The sequence below is a fragment of the Chelonia mydas genome, chromosome 5 (genome assembly GCF_015237465.2).
Source record: "Chelonia mydas isolate rCheMyd1 chromosome 5, rCheMyd1.pri.v2, whole genome shotgun sequence".
Classification (NCBI taxonomy): Eukaryota; Metazoa; Chordata; order Testudines; family Cheloniidae; genus Chelonia; species Chelonia mydas.
In genome coordinates this window covers 78,876,992-78,899,699 of record NC_051245.2, presented here as the reverse complement: position 1 = coordinate 78,899,699, position 22,708 = coordinate 78,876,992, and the positions used below count along the sequence as shown (strand labels likewise).

Below are 22,708 nucleotides of genomic sequence, written 5' to 3'. Positions count from 1 at the left end.
TTAAAGCACAGAGAGATTAAGGCTACATCCACACTCTGAGTTAGAGGTGTGATTCCCCTGCTTGTGTAAACATGCTCACCCCAGCTTTTATGGAGTGATCCCAAGCATAAATAGCAGTGTAGACGTGGTAACAAAGGTAGTAGCAGCAGACGCGCGGTTGAGCGCAAACCCACCTGAAACCAGTGGATATGTACTCGGCATAGCTCAGCCGTGTGTCCACTGCCACCACCTATGCTCCCACAGCGACACGGCTATTTATACTCACACTATCTTGACAAGAGCTAGCATGAGTATGTGTACACGAGCAGGGGAAATCACACCCTTGGCTCATAGCGTAGATGTAGCTGTGTGACTTGCTCAAGATCACACAAAGTCTGTGGCAAAGCTGAGACTAGAACCCAGGCCCCCTGAGTCTCAGTCCAGTGCTTTACCACAAGACCATCCTGACAAAACATCCAATTAAGGTGGCAGAATGGATTTTTAATACAACTTTCCAAAAAGTGCCTATTTTTGGAAATTATGGCACACTTGCTGAACCGAATCAGAGACATTTCAACCCCAAGTTTAACTGGGGAAGTTACAAATTGATTGCAAAGTGGGGCATAGAAAGATAGCAGCATTCCAAATGTAACGATTCCATCACTACCACACCACTAAAAGTTGGTGTTGTAACTTGCATCATGGCCCAACATTAAAAAAAAAAAAAAAAAAAACCTGTCTTACGTACAAAACTTGGTGTACACCACACTCCAGTACTGCTTTTAAATGATCAGTTTTATTATAAACCTGTACAGTACCTAAAAATTCATCTGAAGACTATAAGATCTCTTTAAGTTTACGAGTTCTGTATGATTCACACTTACTACTCTATGGAAGTTTGCCTCAGGTACTTACTGATATATGGAGCCATGCCAGGATCCAGCGTGGTGATCATGGACTCTACTGAGTGTTTTGTTTTATCAAGCACCGACTTTACCATAGGATTTCCAGCTACACCCTACAAAATTAACAAATAAGTAAATACTGTAGATCAAGTTTATTCTCAAACCTTCAGGCCTTTTCTTAAGCCTTGAAATATTACACTTAAAACAAACCTGGGACAACAAGTTGCTTCAGATTTTCCATTCAAATAAAAGTCAAGACACTCAGTAGGCATCTAGGGAAGATGAATCCACCCTTTTTGACATTATGCATCTCAGGGCAGAAACCAGACAGAAGTGATTTAAAATCAATTGTGCCGTTGCAATTTTAGATTAAAATTTACACAGAACTAATGCTTTTTTGAAATACCATTATTGGTGGTGTATCTTAGTTGAATTTTACACAAATGCTATATGCAAAAAACTAAATATTGAAAATTAAGGTCATGATCCCAAAAAGGTTATTGAATTCAGAGGGACCACCCCTGTGCTTGCTAAGCATGTACATAATTGCGTCCAGAATTAAAGGCTAACATTTTTATTAAAAATCTTAGTGGTATGAAATCGTCACTTCGAAATGAAAGTTACCACAGTTTTAACAATTAAACGTTATTTAAACTTTCAATTGAAGTTATTGTGAACTTAAAAACAACCAACCAACCACACACAGGCCAAAGTTCAGAAACAGAAGCCTTAACTTAGATTTCTAGGCCTGAATTTAGGGTCTTAATGTTGGCATTTTCTAAAGCACCTTTGTGATTTAGGCACACAGGTCCCACTGACTTCAAACTGCAAATTCCGATGAAAGAGGACAATGTGATCAAAGCATTTCAAGCTTTCTTGAAACGTAGAAGTTCAATATATTGAAAAGTAATGTTGGTTGCAAAAACAGCTCAAGCTCTTTTGCTTATCAATTTTGTGTTGGAGTTTGTGGTGTTGTACATTAAGGATATTAATGAAGCCCTGGATTTGTTGCAGCACAGATGAGCAATGTATTTGTGAAATTTTTCCTACTGAATTTCAGATCTCAGTTGGGGGGGCGGGGAAGGAGATTTAACAATTAAACTAAGAAACAAGTACTACACCTCTACCCCAATATAATGCAACCCGATATAACACAAATTTGGATATAACGCGGTAAAGCAGCGGTCTGGGGGGCAGGACTGTGCACTCTGGTGGATCAGTGCGTCAGGCTCCAACACACTGCTCTGAGCAGCGTGTTAAGGTGGCTGGGGCCCAGGGGTTGGAGGTTCTGGGGGCGGGGCGGTCAGGGGACGGGGGGGGGGGGGTTGGATGGTCGGGGGTTCTGAGGGGTCAGTCAGGGGGCGGGAAGTGGCTATTAATAACGGAAATGCTCGAGGCCAAAGCAAGTTCAATATAATGCGGTTTCACCTATAGCGTGGTAAGATTTTTTGGCTCCCAAGGACCGCGTTATATCGGGGTAGAGGTGTACTATAACAATTTAAGACTATAAAATAAAAAGTAAAAAGAATCATACATGTAAATATATGATTTAAGTTATTTTAAATCATGATTTTTATCCACTGAAGAGAGACTGAGTTTTACCCTTTTTCTTGCCTAAGAGGCACACACGCACATACAACAGAAAGAAAGAGAGCGAGAACGCATATGTATACATGTGTGTAAACACATCAATGAATTTTCCTCTTGCACCACAAGAATTTTGGGTTCTCACTACCATAGTAAATAAATGTGTTAGTCTCTAAGGTGCCACAAGTACACCTTTTCTTTTTGCAAATACAGACTAACACAGCTGCTACTCTGAAACCTACCATAGTATGACTCTTTTCAACTAGGGTACACTTTTCTGACCTTGCCACTAATGCCACTCCATAAATTCATTACTGAAAGGCTTTACTGAGATGTACATTAAACAACCCCTCTCTCTCGGTGACCAAGAGCATTACCTACTGTAGCTTGTCTAGTACCACTACTCTGAGACCAGAAGTCCTAGGGTTGTATTTATGCATAGGTCCCTAGTATTGACTGTAGATGCTTTCACACCATGTAACTGGACTGAAACAATTTTAAACAAACATTAAGAGGGAGGGTTTCTTTTTTTACCTTCTTGAAAAGCCAATGTGATCTATTTTTGTATAGTTCACCATATAGATTCCAGACAATACTGGCAACGTGCCCAATGTTCCTCTGCCAGATAATTATACTGCTTTCTACTGCATTCAAATTGTATTCGATTCTTATTCAATATGAATGCAAATACTGCTCCAAATCAGCGTGAATGCCAGTGTCACTCCAGAGCAGTTTAATCAGACTTATTTAGTTTAGCGAAGGCACCAATGAAGAGTCAGCTCAGTAACACTGTTCGACAAAAGCATTTCACAAGTGCAAAAATACACAATAAAGTATAAAACCAGACTTAAAAGCCATTCTTCACATTTATATACCTACATTTTTGCTATAGTGAAAGGCATCTTATAGCCCAGCACATTTTCTCTTAGCGTGAAGCACTTTGTTGTTTATGTTGCTCAGTATATTTACAATATTTTGAGGAAACGTGGAATACTTTTAAGCACTTTCCACAAAATACTGATTTTTCCATTTCTTTGTTGCAGATGCAGCACATAAGTAAATCCACATAATTTATAAACAATAGCAATGGCTGCTACACGTTAACAACAATGGTCAATTCTCATTCATTAGGTCACAAGATAGAATCTGTCTCTCCATCACCCTGTGTAGCACTGCAGAAGTAACCAGGTGCATTAATTTGGGGATCAGGGAGGTGGGTGAGGAAAGACATCTTCCACTTTTTTATAATCTGTCACACTGGTCATTGCTAGAGACAGGGATAAGGCTTGGTGAGCTAACTGTCTGATTAGATACAGCAAATAAAATAGTTACTTACCCTCCAGTAACTGTGGCTCTTTGAGCTGTTATAATCCGTTTCCATTGCAGGTGTGCATGAGAGAGGAAAGTTTTTTAATAGTTATGTCAGTTGGGAATGCACATGTTCCCCACATTACCTTGTGCTCCCAAAGGAGTGCATAAAGGGTAGGGTTGCCATGACCTTCTGTCAGTTCCTTGTAATTCAAAGTTTGTATTGCTGAGGACTCCAAAAAGAGGGACAGAGGGCAAGATCCACACTGACTACAACAGGTCAAAGAACCAGTGACTATAGGGTAACTGACTGTTCTCTCTTCTTCGAGTATGTGTCAGTGTAGATCGTGCTGCAGGTTACTGGCAAGCAGTATCCTCCCTGGATGGTAGGACAAAGGAGTTTTGGCTGAATCAGTCAGACAGCGAAGTGTTGCTCTCCCAAAATTTGACATCTGGCTTTGCTGCCATGTCAAGTGCATAATGTTTGTGTGACACAGTCAACTGTTCCTGGGTACAAAAACAAGAAATCCAAGTCTCTGGAGAAGCAGCTGTAAGTAGTGGACTACCCCAGGAAGTCAGAACTAGAGTTGTGGTTGAGCCTACGCTAATCAATCACTAATCTTCACAGAAACTGCTAGGAGCAGAAGGGAGCCCAGCCCACTCCAGTAGAGGATAGTCAACTCCAGAAAGGGTGTTCTGTTGCTTCCAGAAGGATTGCCTAGTGAAAGCTGGGAGTCAGGAGGTTGACAAGTAACCCAGGAAGGCTAAAATGGAGCCCAAGAGATTTTGGAACATGACAGACCTTCAGAAAGGAAAAGTATCAAATCAGGAACAGCAGGCATGGGCTGGACCGGAGGTATATGGACCTCAGCCACAGTTGCAAGGTCTGTAAATTAAATATGGCAAGTGGCGTCATATGTTCACACTAACATGTGATGTTGTAGCCCCAGACACGTATGCACTTAGATCATAAACCTCTGGCTGAAGTGACTGAAACTTGTCCTCTCTGGTGCCTGGTACTAGAAGTGGATCTAGAGTCTATTAAAGCTCTTATGAAGTCTATAGTCTGCAATGGTGCGAGGCATGATTTCTAGTAGTTTACACAGACCTACTTGAGACAATAGGGAAACACCACATAAGGCTGTTGCAGTATCCTGTTGAGAACTGCCCCGATCAGTCAGTTATTCAGGTATGGGCAAACATGAATTCTCCGTCATTTTAAGTGTACTACTCATACTACCAAGCATTTTGTGAATATTCTCGGTGCAATAGGAGTCCAACGGCTACAACCCTGTATTGATAATGAATGGGCCCCACTGTTAATCTTAGATATTTCCTGCAGGTTGGATGGATGGCAAAGTGGAAGTATGCATCCTACATGCTACGAATCATTCCTACGCTCGAAAAGATAGAATGATGGAGGTAAGTGTTATCATCCTGAACCTGAGGAGAAATATGTATTTGTAGAGTCTCCTCGGGTTTTGGATAGAACAAAGACCTCCTATCCTCTTCAGAATGAGGAAACACTGGGAGTAGAAGCCTTTTCCCCCCCAAACTCTATTGGGACCTGCTCTATGGTTCCTAGACAAAGAAATGAGGCCACTTATATTTTGAGACTTTTCTCACAAGACCCTGCTACAGAGTCAGGGAAGGGGTAGCCAAGGACCATTTGATGTCATGACAGACAATACGCAGTAGAAAGAGGCAATGCGACTCTAAAGATCGTACTCTCTAGTCTAGGTCTAATGTGGCTCTCAACAGCTTTGTCAAATCTGCTAATACATCACAGGAGTGGGGTGCATTGCTTAGGAAGAGGAGGCTATCACACCATATTCTGTCATGATATTCCATCTGTGTGGGATGGTAGGATGGCATGCACTGTGAATGGTCCATCTTGTGACATGGAGCAGAGGCGTAAGCCCCCCAGAGAGCGCAGGGTAGCTTTCAAGTCCTTCAGTCAGTGCATAGGACTGCCTGTCTGCATGCTGAACAGCCCTGAGCCCTTAAAGGATAAGTCCTCAATCATGGCATGCACTTTCCTCAGGATGCCCAATGCCTAGAACCGCAGTGCTCTGTGCATGGCCACTACAGTGGACATAGACCGATCTGCAATGTCTAAAGCACCCACTGCTGCCTACAACACAGTCTTGGACACCATTGGTGCTGGCGTTTCTAAATATGTCCTGAAGACCCTCTGCTGTCATAAGGGAATTTCACGGTGAACAGGGTGACACCCTTTCTTGTAAGTATCATAATTTGGCAGAAAGTGCTGGCTGTTCACTCCAGCTGTGTGAGGCTAAGCTGAACAGCATGACTTCCTCTCAAATAAATTGAGTCATTTAGGGTCTTCGTCCTTAGATGAGCTTTAACTCAGTTTCTACCTCTCTTGTACAAGTCACATAATTAAGGAGCCCAGCTTGGGGAGAGCGCAAAGGTCCTCAAATCCTGTGGGGGGCACCTGGTACTTCTTCTCAGCTGGTTTTGCCATTGGCATTACTGTGGATGGAGTCTGACACAGAGCTTTAGCGAGGTCAAGCAGTCCCTCAATGGGGAGGGTAATCATGAGAAGACCAAAAGCTGACAGGTTTTCAAACAGCTTGTGAGATTTCTCTGATCTGAGGACTGCTCAGACTGGAACACCCTGAAGCCATCTGGTGCCAGTACTGATATCAAGGATACAGTTCATCTTGCAACAAAGATAAGAGATTCTTTAGCGATAAGTTAGGGTATTGATGTTGCTCTGACCCTAAATCTGGTTATTTCTGGTATTCAGGCATTTGGGGTCTGGCCATACATACTGCTAGCAAGAAAGAACTCTTTCTTTTCTTTGGTTATGGAAAATGGCTTCTCAATGCCTGTGATACTAACTACTACTACTATAGCACAGGAGTACAGCTGACTTTGTTGGATGTTGGTCAGTCTAATGCCAGTCTTGATGGGCCGGTGGTGTTTGAGATCGATAAGAGAAGCCCATAGGTCTCCCAATAGCATTGATTGCAGACCACAGGGGAGAGTTCTCTACTCAATGATGGAAAAACATGCCCCAGTGACAGTGAAAAGCAGTAAGCCTCTTCTGGGGCAGCACCAACATGTAAGGTGCTCACAGTACCAGAGTCTGTACCAGTGCCAGTGTCTCAGCACCAGTGATGGATCTAGTTCTGCCCTAGTCTCATCCCCCAAGGCCAGGGTTAACAATGAGGGATGTGTTATTGGAGCCAGGACTAGGGCCAGCAGAATCTGCTGCATAGTAGCCTGCCCTTTCTCAGTTCCTGAGTCTGTACAGGACTTGGACTTCTCTGTGAATGCTTTGCGGCAGTCAGTCCTTGTGGGATGACAGTGAGTTTCTTCTTGAGAGTCTTCCTCTGTATTTGGAGCAATCCTTCTCAGTACTTGACTTCAACACCTGAGGTTTTGGTGCTAGCTTCAAAATTTATGTTGAGGGCAGCTTCAGTGCCAGGAATGCCTGTACCAGATCTTTCCATCTGTCTTCTCGGCACTTGTCTCAGGTGTCACCTGGCTGGCTTGACAGAGCCAATGTAGGATGCGCACTTGTTCACCAGTGGGATTCTGGAGCTTGTTTCCTTAAGATCTGATGAGACCTTTATGGACTGTTCCAGAAGATGGAATTTCAGGCCTTGCAACTGTGCATTATAACAGAGGACAAGCAAACCAAGTATCTGCTCAGAATATGCCATTCCCCAAGCAGAAGACAAATACAAAATTAGTCCATCGCAGGACAGACAGTGCTTAAAGCCTGCAGGTTTCAAATCTGTCATGTTAAGAAGCTCTCTACAGGGGTGTCTGACTAGTAAAGTTCAGCCTATATTGGTTAGATTACTTCATGGTAGTTGAACATAAAAAATAAGTTGTAGTGCTGAAGACTTTGTAAGTTTTCGAAGTTTAGCCTGAGTTATCAACTAGTGGGTCAGACAAATACCAGGGTCTATCTTGTTGTCACAGGCAGTAGAAGCAACTGAGGGACGGATGCGGCCTTCCTGCCCTTAATGCCTTCTGGTCTCATATGCATGAAGCTCATGTGCACCTACAATGGGATCCACACCAGCACATACTTGAAGAACTTACGGTACATTTTAGTCTGTTAAAAGACTTAATCCACAAATGGTAAAAGAATAAAACAATTACTTTTATAAATCCCCAGAGGCCTCCAGCAGATGCTTCATTCTGTATGCCAGCAACTCTGGGGTCTTCATTCTCCTCTGGGAAAGTTATTGCAGGGCCACTTCCAGTTCCAGGCACCAGAGAGGATGGAAAAGTTGTTTGTTGAGTAACAGGATTTGTCAAGACACCTGATAAGCAAAAACAAGCCACACACAAACATTCATGTATCTTACCAAAATTAATCTGCTAAAGCAATATAGAGGCTGGAAATAAGAAAGCAGAAGCCAGCACCACATGACCAGCCAGTTCCCTATATATTACCAGCAGGTTTAGGAACTACTGCATTAGAGTATAATTTATGGATTCAAAATGTTATACTACAGTATCATTGTACAGCAAGTGAAGTTTCTACGCTGTTCTGAACAGAGCCCACTTATGTACAGTGGAGTTTGGCTACACAGGTTAGCCAGAGTAACTTTTTGTTTTAGTTATTTTTTTTTCCCCCAAACTTGTCTGTTCTTAGGGTTTCCCTGAAGTGACACTTCTGTCCTAGACCATGACTACTTCTCCCCAAAGAGGCACTCCCACCTCTTTATACTCAGAATGAGTTAGATGCACCTGGCATAATACAGAAGTCAGCCAGCATTTCTCTACAGGGACGCAGGTTGAATAGAAAAATGCTGACACCCTACTACCCCTTATGTTACACATAAGGCCACTAATGAGAACTTGCCCCCATCTTACAAGACGGAACAAAATACTACCTGTGACTGAAGGTGCAGAAAATGATGGCATCAGCGGGGTCTGTGGTGCTCGTCCAGCATGACCTCTGGTAATGTCATAGGATGAAGCAATGGAAAATCCTGAAATGGGGGGTGCCGTGGGAGGTGCAGAAAGGTTAGGGCCAGGAATACAGCTTAGAGGAGGAGGTGTTGAGAAATGGGACATGGTGCCGCTAAAAGCTGAAGCAGTTGGAGGGGTAATAGGAGGTGGGGCAGGAGTTAAAGGGGGTGCAATAGTTGAAACTGTTGCAGAAGGCACAAATGGCAAAGGCGCTGACGACCTCATAGGAGGAAGTGAAGATACTGGGGGTGGTAGAGGTGTGGAGAATGATTGAGGAGGGAAAGATGGGAGAGGGGATATGTCTGGAGCAGTGAGAGAACTGGACAAACCTAGGAGGGGAAAAACGGAAAAAAGGAAAGGCACTTTAATAAGAAATTATAATAGCTTTAAAATTCTTTACAAAAATATCTGAATAAGATACCTAAAGCTTTTCCCCAAAAAATAAGTTGTATGTAGTAATGATTCCAGTTACAAGTAAACTGTCACCAAAAAAGTAAGTAATGCCCCATCTTCTACTGTGACCCCATCAGATGTCAAGCTAGACAGCAGCAGGATGGGTCAGTATTTGAATGGAGACTTCAAAAAGTGGCCTCACGTGCTGCCAGTTCAATAGGTGACAATCTTCCTTTGGAGTCACTACTCAGTTAACACTCCAACATGGTATTAGGAGGAACTGTGCTACTGGAAAAAGTGTTAATTAGAGATTCTGTAAGACTTTAGCTAGATTCCACCTTGAGTTATTAAATGCCAACTACCTTAATTTCACCTAAGTTTTAATTAGACAGGTATGATGTATTCTGCTATACTTCCTGTGCTAAACTCTTGGGTAGCATTGCAATACACCGCTAACAGCTTCCATCACCTCAGTAATGGCTACCTTTCAGTACTGTGAAATGATTGCTGTGTGTGATGGCAGTATAAAGTGTAGAGAGTACTTTGAGTTTAAGATACATAATGCAAATTAACAAGAAAATAATATTTTAATGATATAAGGTGGCTGGGGGAGGGGGAGAGAAGAGTGAGGAATTGCCTAAATTAAGGTTCTCAGGTCAACATTATTGCATACACCACAGCACAATCTGCTATTATGAGAAGAGTGCCTATGTAAAAATGATACCATCTTTCAACAGTTCTGATCCCTGGTGCGACTTCAAAATCGTAACAAAAATAACTCATTACATTTTATGCCTTTTAGTAATTCAGAGGCAATACAACTACTGGAAAGTAAACAGATTCTAAGCATCGACTGGAGGGTCAGATGTTACTCTGAGGTTGCACAATTGTAACTGCATATTCACCAAAAAGGGGGAAATATAGTCTACAGAAAATGGTGCACACACTAGAAAATCAGGCCAAGCGAGCAGGTAATTTCCCTACATGATCCTGCAAAATCTTCAGATTATCTACAGTACTAGCCAACTCTATTATTATTCCCTACACAGCAGTCAGAGCCTCTATTTTCTGCGCCCACTCGTCCATAAAAATCCTAGACATACACCCACATAATTTCTTATAGAAGTGTAAATTTAAAAAGCCATATTCTTAAAAGATGCAGAAAATCATTTAAGGAGCACACTACTGGGATTAAGGAAGAAATTAAATTCTTCAATTTAGTCTGGAGAAGTACACTGCAATTATACTGATTATAATATTGCTTTCACTTGGACTAATTGCTATGCTTCAAACACACGAACAAGCAAAACCCAGATGCTTGGAAGCTTCTTATACCTAATGAGACAGGTGTGGTGATGGTGGCGGCAATGGTGATACCAGCAGCTACTGCCCCTGATGTGCTTGGCGGGGGAGTGCCAGGTGGCGTTGTCTCTATTCCACTCTCTTCCATCATTTTTCTTCAGCTACAACAAACTGCAGAGAAACAAAATCTGTATTGAGAAATAAGACAAAACTATTTCAAACTGAATTACAAAGAAAGGAGTATGGTATAGTGGACTAGATGCTGGTTTGGAAGCCCAAGACAGTTGAAATACCAGCTCCAAAACAAATATTTTGAGGAGCCCTGGGCATACCATTTACTCAGGGTCCCGCACATCTGTACAATAAATATTCTTTCCACACCTTATACTATAGAGACAATGTTTCAAATTCAAAACTTCTCTGAAATCCTTACTTCTATAACACCTTTCATTTAAGGATATGAAATATTTTACAAACACTAAACCTCACAAAATCCACACAAAGCAGATAAGTACATATTCCCATTTTACAGACAGATGAACTAAAGTACTCAGACACAGCACCTGTTTTCAACAGGGTGCTGAGCACCTGAACTTATTTCTAAAGAAGTTGAGGTAGCAACTCTGTAAATTCAAGTGACTTGCCAAAGGTCACAAAGGAAACCATTGGCATGTCTGGGAACAAAACCCAGGAAATCCTGAGTCCTTTTCCTCTGCTTTAACTGTGACCTTGTTGATATTAGAAAACTTGTGCTGATGTAACTAATTGAATATAAAAATTTTTGTTTTTATACCAGTGTAAGTCCCTAACACTGACACAATGGAAAACTGTTTTAAATTGTACTTAACGTGACTTACTGCATTAAGCTTAAGCACAATTTAAAGCAGATTCAGTGTGTCTACACTAGGGGGTTACCCACGGTGTAACCAGATGGATTTTTATAATGATTTAGCTGCAGCAGTTGATGTTTACCAAACAGACAAGCCCTATGAGGCCACACTAGCTCTCTCCTGACTAATCTAATGAGAACATCAAAGATTAAGGTTGAACGACAAACTGGTTTTCTTTCACAACCAGTAGAGGATAGGAGTGTCTTTCATCATGCTAAAACACTGGAAAATCCATTTTACCCCAAGAAACATGAAACCACACCCTTGCTTAAAAATCTTATTATTAAAAGGTAGCACAAAATGTGTGGGAAGCAGGAGAGAGAGAGATGGGAGAAAAACCATGAAAATGAATTCTCAACTTTCCTTTTCTCCCATTTCTGATTTGTGTTCTACAGTACAAAAGGTACACCAGGACCCTCGCTAGAACGCGGGATTTGGGATCCATGCCAAGTACCGCGTTATTGGGGGGGGTCCGCGTTAAAATGAAATTACTGTATACAGTAAATGTCACATCCATAAAGTATAGAAAACCTTAAAAAATAAACTCCTACTTGAAGGAAACAAGAAAAAAAGTGTTGCTTTAACTAGAGATTTAAAGTAGACATTACAATAAATTAGTCTAGTTCTTCTTTAAAAAGTTGGTGAATTGCTTTTGCTTATTGCTGCTGTGCTGCTTCAACTTAGCAAACTGCAAAAGACTACATAGCTGCATAATTTTTATAGGCTCAACAGCTTGTGTCTCAAACCAGTCTCTAAGCAGGCTACGGTCACAGTTGACGTTGGAATGACGTTCATTTCCTCTTCCTCTTCTTTTTCTACGGCGAAGGCCAATTCTTCAGCTTCTGGAATGTTGTTTGGTCATACTGCCTGAAGAATTTGGTCATTTGTTAGACTTTCAGCAATGGGTCAAAATTCTTCTGCTTCATCGTCACCTCTTATCCAGGACTCGATATTTAGCGGCAGAACAGTTAGCTCGAGCCCGGACAGTTGCTGGCACAGCTCCTGCATCCACTCCATGTCTGTTCTTCCAACTTCCTCCTCTGTAAATCCCTGAAAGTCGAATTCCTAGTCAGACTGTGATCTGCTTTCTTCACTCTCTTCCAGGAGCGGGTGGCCAAACGACTCTCTCAGTCCCACCATCCAACAGCAGTTTATAGTTTCAGCACGTAATAAATACCAGGAATTGCCACCAGTGTAAAAGAAGTCTTTTATAGTCAACTTCTTCAGAAAATCGGTGACAGACAACTCACTTTCTATCATTTGTTGTACCAAGTTCCGTTGATCGTGCTGCTTAAAAATGGCGATAAGATCTTGATCAAGCAGCTGGATTTTGGAAGTCATGTTTTTAGGTAAGTATTCGACCCATATTGTACTGTCACGGGTTCTGAGTCTTTCGGCTGGAGGATGCACTGGACAGTTGTCTCACAAAAGAATGGCCTTTTCTTCTAAGCGTTTTGCCCACAAATGCTTTTGCACAGAAGGGACAGATCTGGTGAAGAACCATTGTTCAAAAATCTCTGGTCATCCAGGAATTTTTGGAGTTCTTGTACAAAAACTGCAGACAATTCACATCTATGTGATGAAAGCACTGAGGCATGCGAGACTTTCCAATGCACAATGGTTTTAGTTTATGCTTGCCTGTTGCATTCACACAAAACAATAAAGTAAGGCGATCTTTTGCCTGTTTATATCCTTCTTTCTTATGTTCATCTGTTCTGACAGCCAGGGTTTTATCGGGCAACATTTTATAATAAATTCTTGTTTCGTCTGCATTGTAAACCTGTTTCTCCGAGTAACCCTCCACCTGTAAAATTTCCCTCAGCTTTGCAGGGCACGATTGTGCGTCATCGTCAGCAGAGCGTTTTTCTCCTGAAACTGCAATCAGAGATTCCATGTCTTTTCTGAAATCACCATAGCCAACCCGAACTCGCCTTAAAATTGCTGAATTCGCCATTAAGTTCCCGGTCGAATTTTTCTGCTTACATGGCTATAAGCGAACCAGAGATCAGAATGCCTTTCTGCTGTTCTTGCACAAACCCCATGCGTACACCACAGAATCAAGATCGGCATCATTCGCTAAACAGGCTCGTTTTCTTTGAAGGCCATGCTCTTCATCCAGGTTATGAATGTAAGTTCTGAGCTTGTCAGCATTCTTTAGCCATCCACGAAGGTGGACTCATTCATGCCAATAGAGCAGCTAATCTTTGCCTGGGTTTCGCCATTTTTAAGTCGTTCGATAGCGTCCAACTTCTCCTGCACCGAGTAAGCCTTCCTTTTGCCCGACATTTTTGACATCTTTCTAAAGATAAATACAGTACTGTACCTGTAAATTTTTATTACATGACATTTGTATGGCGTTCTAGGCCTACAGCAATCGTCTTAGGGCTTGTCTACACTACCGCATGGGGTCGATCTAAGATCACATAGCTGACGGTGCATGAATAGCTGACGCTCTCCTGTTGACTGCGCTTGTGCTCCTCATTCTGGTGGTGTACTAGAGTCGACAGGAGAGCGCTCAGCAGTTGATTTATTGTGTCTATACTCAAAAAAAATTGTACTGTACTTAAATTTGGGATCCATCTCCGCGACTGCATTATATCCGAATTTGCGTTATATAGACACGTGTTCTAGCGAGGGTCTGGTGTAATTAAAAAACAACAACAAATAATGCCTTGTTTCTCACAAGTCTGGTAAACCAGGCAGTTATTTGTCTCTTGGAAGAACGTTTCCTAAGGTAGCTATAATGAAATACAAATCCCATGTGAACTCATTATATGTATAACAAATAGACTGAGTCTTGATAAGACTTGTCTACAATATCCATTACGTCAGGAGCTATCAAGCTCTGCCAGCATATTCCTTTAAAAAGGCACAGTGGGAAGGTCTTAGAAAATGTGCTAAAAATGCAATACAACACACAGAGATTTCCACTTAGAAAATTACAGGGGTTTTCCACCCTCTTACTAAAAAGTCATATTCCATGTAAAAAACCTACATAGTCAGCTACTGATTTAACACTAAAAATGTTCACATTCTTGTTACCAAGCTGAGGAAGGTAAAATATATTCCTACATATACACACAAAAGAAGGTATAGCAACAGTCAATTCTGACATATGCTCACATATGTAAAGCTCCTGAGAATAAATGAAAGTTTAAATTATACAAGGAACAGTTCTGTCGCCTCTGGAAAACACAAACAGAAGGCTTTGCACAAAAGGTTCAGGTGACAAGGAGGGAGATGGAATACTTGAGCCAAGTTACAGAGAGGCAACAGATCCATTTCACATCCACTAAGCAGTACTCTTCATGGCTGAGGTCCCCCAACCTGGGGGGAATTCCCCATATGCCATTAGATCTACTGCCTACAAGCCAGCCCCTTTCCTCTCCAACTCAAAACCTCTCTCCATCCAAGAACAGATGAAGGACCTCTGAAGCAGCATTCTGCAGCCTGTAGGGCTATGGATCCTGTCTGCAGAATCTCTGCATCCGCCCCAGCCCTCTGCAGTGGAACTGCATTGGGTAGAGCCTTCCATTAAACTTACCTGGGCTGAAGTATTTTTTTTTAATAGAATGTTTTTAAAAAGCTAATAGCACAAGTTTATATTTCACAACAAAAACATTCCTAAAGCTCTTCCTCCTTCAATTACCTGCCAAAAATCCAATGTTGTTTTTATGTCTGTGAAGACATTAGCTATTCTTGAGCAAACAAGACATTCCCAATTCATGTCCTAGCAGACAAGTTTACTCTTGATGGAATTCTGCACCCCAAAAAAATTAAAAATTCTGAGCACATTTTAAAATTCTGCATATGTTATTTATCAAAACAACACAGTACCATACCAGTTTCAATTATATTTGTAATTTATTTCAAAATACCTGTCAGCAAGTATGTCTGTAACAATACAGATAACAAAAAAGATTTATCCAGGAGTAGAGAATTAAAGAAACCCCTAAGACAACCCAGTTCCGGTTTCTCAGTTATGCTTTTGTTGGGTGCCTCAGCCTGGGTATGTCACATGTGCAACTCTACCTTTCCAGTCTTTTAGTTTATTCCCATTTTTTCACCCTACCCCCATAGGGTTTCCATATTTTCAGTTTCCAAATAGAGGACACTGCCTGGGTGAGGGGAGAGTTGGACGGAGTGCTGGAAGGGTGTGTGTACTGTGAGGAGGGATTTGAGGGGTGCTGGTGTGGGTACCTGGGGCTTCAATCTTGAGATGGAGGGCAGTGTCGCCCTGTCACAGTGGCATGAAGGCTGGTGCAGACCCAGAACATAGTGCAAGCCTGTCAGTCAGCGCCTCCCTGCAGGGATCTCCCCCTGCCCAGGGCTGGGAGCCAGGGCATGGGTGGGCAGGATCTGGCAGCTGCGAGGGACCAATCAAATGTAAATGCACGGGAGAGACCAATCACAAAGCAGACCAATCAGGGCTCTTTCTGAGCTGCAACATCTGCTCTGCAAGAAACCCGGACATTGTCTCTTATTAGAAAAATCTGCTCAGACAGAGGAAGGAGGATCAAAAAAGAGGCAATGTCTGGGAAAACCTGGACCTAGTAACCCTAGTCACCTCCCCCTGCAAGACCCTCCCCTTTTACTCTCAGTCTCCCCTCCCAGAAAGCAGCAGCCCCTCCCTGCAACTCCCAGCTGTTGCTCCTGCCTCTCCCTGAGGGGTGCAGTTTGACAGCTCTGGCAACTGCTGCACAGGGAGGGGGCCCAACCACACCCTGTGACCAATTGGGACCGGCAAACCTGGGAACCGCAGTCACAAAGCTCATGGAAAAAAAAAAAACCCACAAGAATTGGCAACGCTGCAAGTATAACATGCTTCCAAATTAAAATTATCCACTCTCAGTTTGCACAGGTGTAAGCGATTACAAAGAAGCAAGACAGTGGAGAATCAGGCCCATAGATATAATTCTAGAACAGGGATCTCAAATTCAAATCACCACAAGGGCCACATGAGGACTAGTACATTGGTCTCAGGGCCACATCACTGAAACCTTAGATATGTTATAATAGCCCTACAGAATAGAAATGCTGGGGCAGATCCTCAGCTGGTGTAAACTGCCATAGCTCCACTGACTTCCACTGAACTCTGACAATTTACACCAGCCAATGATGTGCCCAGCTGTTTGCAGTGTTCCTGTTTAGCGCTCGCACACGCTCTCCTTCTCCCTCTCTCATTGGAAATGGCCCTGAGAATCAGACCACAGGATTTGAAAAGAAAGTGACTGGAAGAGTAAAAAGAAAGTGACGGGGACAATGGGAAGAGACAGAATGGGGGAACCTCACTGACATGGGGGAAGAAAATAATTGAGTCATACATAAAGAAAAAAGTTCCTGTCCTGTTCCACAGAACAGACAGATTTAAAGTAACTAACATCATTCACAACGAGTCAATTTACCTCCTTCATACCGCTGCCCCAAGAATCTCCTCCCACAATGAGTAGCTCAAAGACATCAGTGCAGATTGTATTCTTTACGTCCCCCACTAAATTACTGCTGAAGAAATGCAAACTGTAGCTGTACTGCAAGGATCCATTAATTTATATTTTACCTCTCTGCCCCTTCCCCGCCCCCATTCCAACCCCTTCCCCAAAGTCCCTGCCCCTATTTCAACCCCTTCCCCAAATCCCCGCCCGGCCCTGCCTGTTCTTCACCTCCTCCCGAATGCACCATGTCCCTGCTCCTCCCCCCTCCCTCCTGGAAAGTCCTAAGCACCACCAAACAGCTGTTTGGCGGTGGGAAGCACTGGGAGGTAGGCATAGCAGCGGGGACATGGCGCACCAGGGGAGAAAGAGCGGGGTGAGGGGCTGAGTGGAGCTTAGCTGCCAGTGGGTGCAAAGCACCCACTAATTTTTCCCCATGGGTGCTCCAGCCCTGGAGCACCAAGGAGTCGGCGCCTATGGCGGGCCACAGGAAATAACGCATGTTTGAGACCCCTGTTCTCAAACATGGAAGAGTAAGAGAAACCAAAAGAGGGCAAATAAGGTTTGAAGACTAGTCACCACACAACAAAGCTGCTGAAAAAGTCCTGAAGAAAACTGCAGGGGCAAAGTGCTTATCAGGATCAGGCCCCAAATCCTTAGTCTCTACCAGCTTTGGCAGTGGCCTTTGTCTTTACTATTACTCCCAACTTTATATTAAAAAGTCATTTAGCTACAGAAAAACCTCTCTTTCTCCTCGCTGCTCCAATCCACAAACCCATAATTCTCAGCAAGTAATCCTTGATGGTTAAACTCCACTTCCAAGCAAAGATTTAGTTTTACATATTTATAGAACCCTACAGTGAAGTCTCTCTTCCTAAGACTTCACTGTTTCTACACAACATACTACATTATAACCTACTGTCAAAAATAAAATGCTTGTCCAAATATATTAGCAACATGCATTGTGATATTTTATCTTTATTTACCACAAGAACATTCAATCAGCAGTGGATTACCAGTCATTAATGCAAATTAGTAAAGTCTATTTTAGGGTATGTCTACATTGCAATTAGACACCCGCGGCCGGCCCATGTCAGTTGACTTCACCTGACAGATCTCAGGCTAAGGGTCTGTTTCACTGCCATATAGACTTCCAGGCTTGGGCTTGAGTGCAGGCCTGGCAGTCTACACTACAACGAAACCGCCCTACATCCCAAGACTGGGGAGCCAGAATCAGCTGGTACGGGCTAGCTGGAGGGTGGGGAAAAGGGATGGTTATTTGCAGTGTAGAAATGTTTTAGGGTATGTCACTTCCTCTGCACATCATCTGCTGCCTTTTCTCAGATTATTTAAAAAAAAAAAAGTCTGAACATAACCCACAAAACCGATACTTCCTATGTCACATCTATGGTCCTGAAGTTAACATAATAAAAAGCAAACAAGCCCCACAAACCAGTCCAAAAATATAAAACCCAAGAGACAAAGAATTACAAGCAGAGTCAAGCAAATGTGTAATTAGCCCAAAAGAAATTATGCTCCTGCCATCTAGAGGTTTGTGACTAAAAGTTCATTTCATGAGTCTTGGCCATGTCACCGAATTTGGAAAAGCCTCCCAGACTTGGGTGCATTCCGTACGAATTCATTAAATTGTGTTTAATAACTAAATTAATAACAAAAGTAGCATATTCCTAACAGGTCCTCGCTCTGTGGCTTTGTTTAAAAAAAAAAAAAAATCTGTGTGTAAATTGCCACTAAAAAGAGTTCCATCGGTATAGATCCAGTTTTCAGAAGGGTTTATTTTAATATAAAACTCAGCAGGGTTAGGTTACTAAATGACAAGGGGGTATGGGTGAGGAAAAAAAACTGTCTATGCTAATGCTACCACTGTGGCCAGCAATGTCAGAGCTGCATCAATACTAGAACAATCATGGGAGCTTTTAACAAGACGAAGAACACTTAGTACAGACAAGGTCTGTACCTCTTTGAAGTGTAAGTATTTACTTGATTCAGAGTGTAGAGCCAATATGACCAAGGAAGAGGGAGCTGAATTCTAGTCAGATGTTAACTGACAATTTGGGGGAAAAGGCTAACAGCTTGATTTTCGAAGATGTAAATCACCCACAACTCTCATTTGCTTCAGCAGGATGTGTGGGTATTTGGCATTTAGGAAAAAATCAGGCCATAAATTCTGACTGCACAACTTTTTGTCTTAAAGTGGTGATTATGTTAGAAGCAGAAAAAAAAGTTTTATTTTAGTGATCAAAGGTTGAGCTTGCTGGGTTGACAATCAGAAAAAGTTAGCTTTTGATTTTTTAAAAGTAATGCGAAGTAACTGAAAAATGTGAAACCAAATAATTTACATATTTCTTTTTCTGACTAATCTTAATTTAAAATCATTTTCAGATAATGTCCCAAAAATACGGAAACTGATAGTTAAGGAACACTACCCAAAATTGACAAGGATAAAGTCAATTTCTAGAACTGAATCACAGTCTGCAGTGGTGCTATGTTTAAATGTTAATCCTTAACAAGCAGATTTCCACAGCTGAGTAGACATCCATGTTAACAAAGCACAGTAGAATTATTCTGAGAGGCTCAGGATTAACCTGAGAAGTGAATAAGCTCAGTAATCAATTAAAATACCAGACTCAAATGTTACTTAATGCATTTTTTAAAATATGTAACAGGCAATGTTTCCATAACTAGGTGTGAAAAGGTAAGATTGGGTTAACACCTAAAGCACTGGTTAGGCTCATTAAGCAGAATTTTTGTTAATACTCTCCTGATTAAGCAGCAGGTGTCGCTATCCATATTTAGGCCAATTAACTGCTAGGAGGGATCCCCAAATGAACAGCCATCCTGAATACACACATCCTAATTAAGGGATGTATAGGCACAGATATAAATAATACTCATTTATGAACTGTATTCAGAGTAACAGCCATGTTAGTCTGTATTCGCAAAAAGAAAAGGAGTACTTGTGGCACCTTAGAGACTAACCAATTTATCTGAGCATAAGCTTTCGTGAGCTACAGCTCACTTCATCGGATGCATCCGATGAAGTGAGCTGAAGCTCACGAAAGCTTATGCTCAAATAAATTGGTTAGTCTCTAAGGTGCCACAAGTACTCCTTATGAACTGTAGGCCTTTTCATCTTCTAAGGCTATGGCTAAACTAGAGAGCTTACAGCAGTTGTGCTATATCGATGGGAGAAGCTCTCCCATCAGCATAGTGCTGTCCACACCAGTGCTTAGGTCAGTATAACTTATGTCACTCTGGGCTGGCTTTATACATAAGTGGTACTGTAGACATAGCCTAAGTCTTTTACAGATATTAAGCCATTATTTCCCAGGCTAAATGAGTATCAGGTTAGTTTGGGGGTGGGAGTGTATGGGTTGAGGAAAGGATCAGTGTGGCTAGGGAAAGTTGAAGGACATCAGATTCATACCACCCTATACAGACTGGAAACATATGGTTTCATCTGCTTATGAAGTGGGGAGCTGGCTCACTAAAATCCATCCTATTTACCTCAGACAGCCAACCTCATTAAAGGCCACAGAACAGAAACAGCTCACAGGCACTGGAGTAAAACCTTAAGCTCTGCCACCCTGTCTCTCTCTTTTGTACCCGTGGCACTCAGCTCATACTTGGACAAAGCAAAAAAAGATAACAAAAGAGACACAGCAACTATCAGAACATGCTGTGATGCCCATTTACAACTCAATGGGGTGTCTTCTTCAACAAGAGATCAGATATTATAACTGAGTAATTAATCTTGACAAGCCTCCTGAAGAAACTAAGCACATGAGGTTAGTTCCATTTGACAGAAGAGGATCCCGCACATTTTTTGAAATGCAGATGGGCAGGCCCCTCGGGTGACAGAGCATTGCTGATGTAAATGAAGTGCCACGTGGGCAGAGGGAAGACCATGCACAGCAAGAATGGATGCTCGCTGACATGCTCAAAGCCGGAGGAAGAGTTATGCCAAAATCAGAACTACTTGAGTTTTTCTATACCAGTCCCTTTCTTACATTTCTAGCATGATCAGACTACCCGTTTTCGAAACATTTGCTTGCCAAACTATGAGTATTTAACATTTACTCATCATCACTGTACGAACAAGACTTCAGATACCAGAGGGATAGGCAGTAAATATCAGACAGAAGAGCTGGCCTCTGTCCCAAGGAGTTTACCGTCTAGATCAGAGACACTATAGCACAAATGATTAATGAACTACAGGGCCAATCTTCACAGGATGTATAAATCCCACAATTTTTAAATTTAAAAAAAAGCCACCCAACTTGGGGGTGTAGGATACTAGGTTATTCTCTATGACAGTAAGTTACACCGGCAGTACAAACAAGGCTGCAAACGTCCATGGGCAGAACTTGCAGTGAATCCCACGCCCTGCTAGAAAAGCCCCCGTCAGACGCCCCGCTTTTGCGCTGGTTTGTTTTTCAAAGTCATTCCTACCCCGCGGTAAGCAGGGAAGGAACAACGCCTGACAAGGTAACCCAAGTGCAAACCCACCTCGGGCGGCCTTCCTGAGCCGGCCGCCACAGCGCCCAGAGGCGTGACGATCTCTCCGGGCCTTGCACACGCTATTTAAACAGCAGCCTCGACCGTTTCCCTTCTGTTCGTTTCGCAGAAGCGCCCCCCGATCCCAGGCTGCAGCCCCGCTACCAGACTCTCCAGCACCGCCTACAGCGCAGCTCCGCCCGGCGGCGGGAAGGACCCCGGTAACGGCAGCAACAGGCCCGCGGCGTGACCCCGCAGCCGGCTCTGACGCGGCCGCCGGGGAGGAGACGCACCGCCCCCCACCCCCGCGCGGGCAGCCTCGCAGAGCAGGGGGCAGAGCGCGAGCAACGGGGCGCAGACGCAGCGCAGGGCCTACAGCTCCCATGAGCCTTGGGGCGCACATGCGCAATGCCCGCTGTTGGTCCGGGTTGCCACGTCTCTCTGCCGCCGGCGTTTCTGCTCACACTCCTCGGGGCCAGGCCGGGCCGCTCCCGCGCGCGCTGTCCGGCCTGGCGGCGCCATCTCCCACCCGTCCTCACCTAGCTGCGGGTTGCTCCTTGGCCGGGCCTCGAGGCGCCACTTCCCTGGCGCGGTCTGCCCCGCGCCGCCGCTCGCTTCCCGCATCCAAAATGGCCGCGCCTGGGAGCGGGACCCCACCGCCTGCTGCCACGTTCGCCTGCGGCGGGTGGGGCCGGGCGGAGCCGTCTGCAGCGCGTGACCTGGGGTGGGGCAGAGCCCGGCCACGTACCACCGGGTCCTTGGTGCCCAGCCCGCTGCCCCGGCAGCCTGGTCGCTACCCCTTGCCCCGCAGCGGGCATGTGGGGGTCTCTTCCTCTCAGCCTGCTCAGACACCTCCCTAGCGGAGCCCCGTCATGCCCCCACAGAGGTGGTGGGGGGCATATTCGCGAAGCAGGGCACAGACCTTTGTACCGTCCCCAGCTCCTCCAAGTACCCCAGCAAAGGCTGGTTGTGAACACGGGCAGAGGGTGGTACAAGTGGGTAGAATAGGATGAAGTTAAGGAAAAAGAAGAGGCTGTGATGTGCTGGCAGTCTGGGTGCCGGCTCATGCCAAGGCTGCTGGTCAACTAGGTTTTCCAGGCAGCTGGTTTTCAACCAGAACGCCAGGTCGAAAAGAGATCCTGGGTGATCTGGTCAGCATTGCTGAGCAGGCCGCTAAAAGTCGAGGCAGTGGCGGGATAAGGCAGACTCCCTGACTGCCCAGGGTCCTAGCCTGCCCTGGCTCTGTGTGGCAGTCAGCATGTCTGGCTCCTAGGGCAGGGGCAGCCACCACGAGCAGCGGCACTGGCTTCGCAGCTCCCCTTGGCCAGGAACCGCAGCCACTGGGAGCTGCCGGAGCTGTGCCTGTGGGCAGAGCTCAGAGGCCCTGTATCTAGGGGTTGCAGAACATGCCAGCTGCTTTTGGCAGCAGCTTGAG

At 43.8% G+C, this 22,708-nt stretch overlaps 1 protein-coding gene across 7 annotated transcripts in view; it reads right to left on the bottom strand.

Moving 5' to 3' along the window:
- PRRC1 (proline rich coiled-coil 1) overlaps positions 1–21,965 on the bottom strand; it is a 40,617-nt gene extending 18,652 nt beyond the window's left edge. For 4 of the 7 annotated variants that reach the window (XR_006290956.1, XR_006290955.1, XR_006290957.1 and 1 more), the window contains exons 1-5: positions 21,286–21,678; positions 10,470–10,607; positions 8,663–9,070; positions 7,923–8,086; positions 895–997 (exon numbers count right to left, since the gene is read on the bottom strand). Coding sequence is in view for 4 of the 7 variants with exons in the window: in XM_037901655.2 (XP_037757583.1) it covers positions 895–997; positions 7,923–8,086; positions 8,663–9,070; positions 10,470–10,587 (793 nt within the window). In the remaining 3 variants the exon portion in view is untranslated. Of the gene's footprint in view, positions 1–894; positions 998–7,922; positions 8,087–8,662; positions 9,071–10,469; positions 10,625–21,285; positions 21,679–21,812 lie in introns of those variants that run through there. The other 3 variants (XM_037901656.2, XM_043546928.1, XM_037901657.2) reach the window with 3 other exon arrangements.
- Positions 21,966–22,708: the final 743 nt, after the last annotated feature.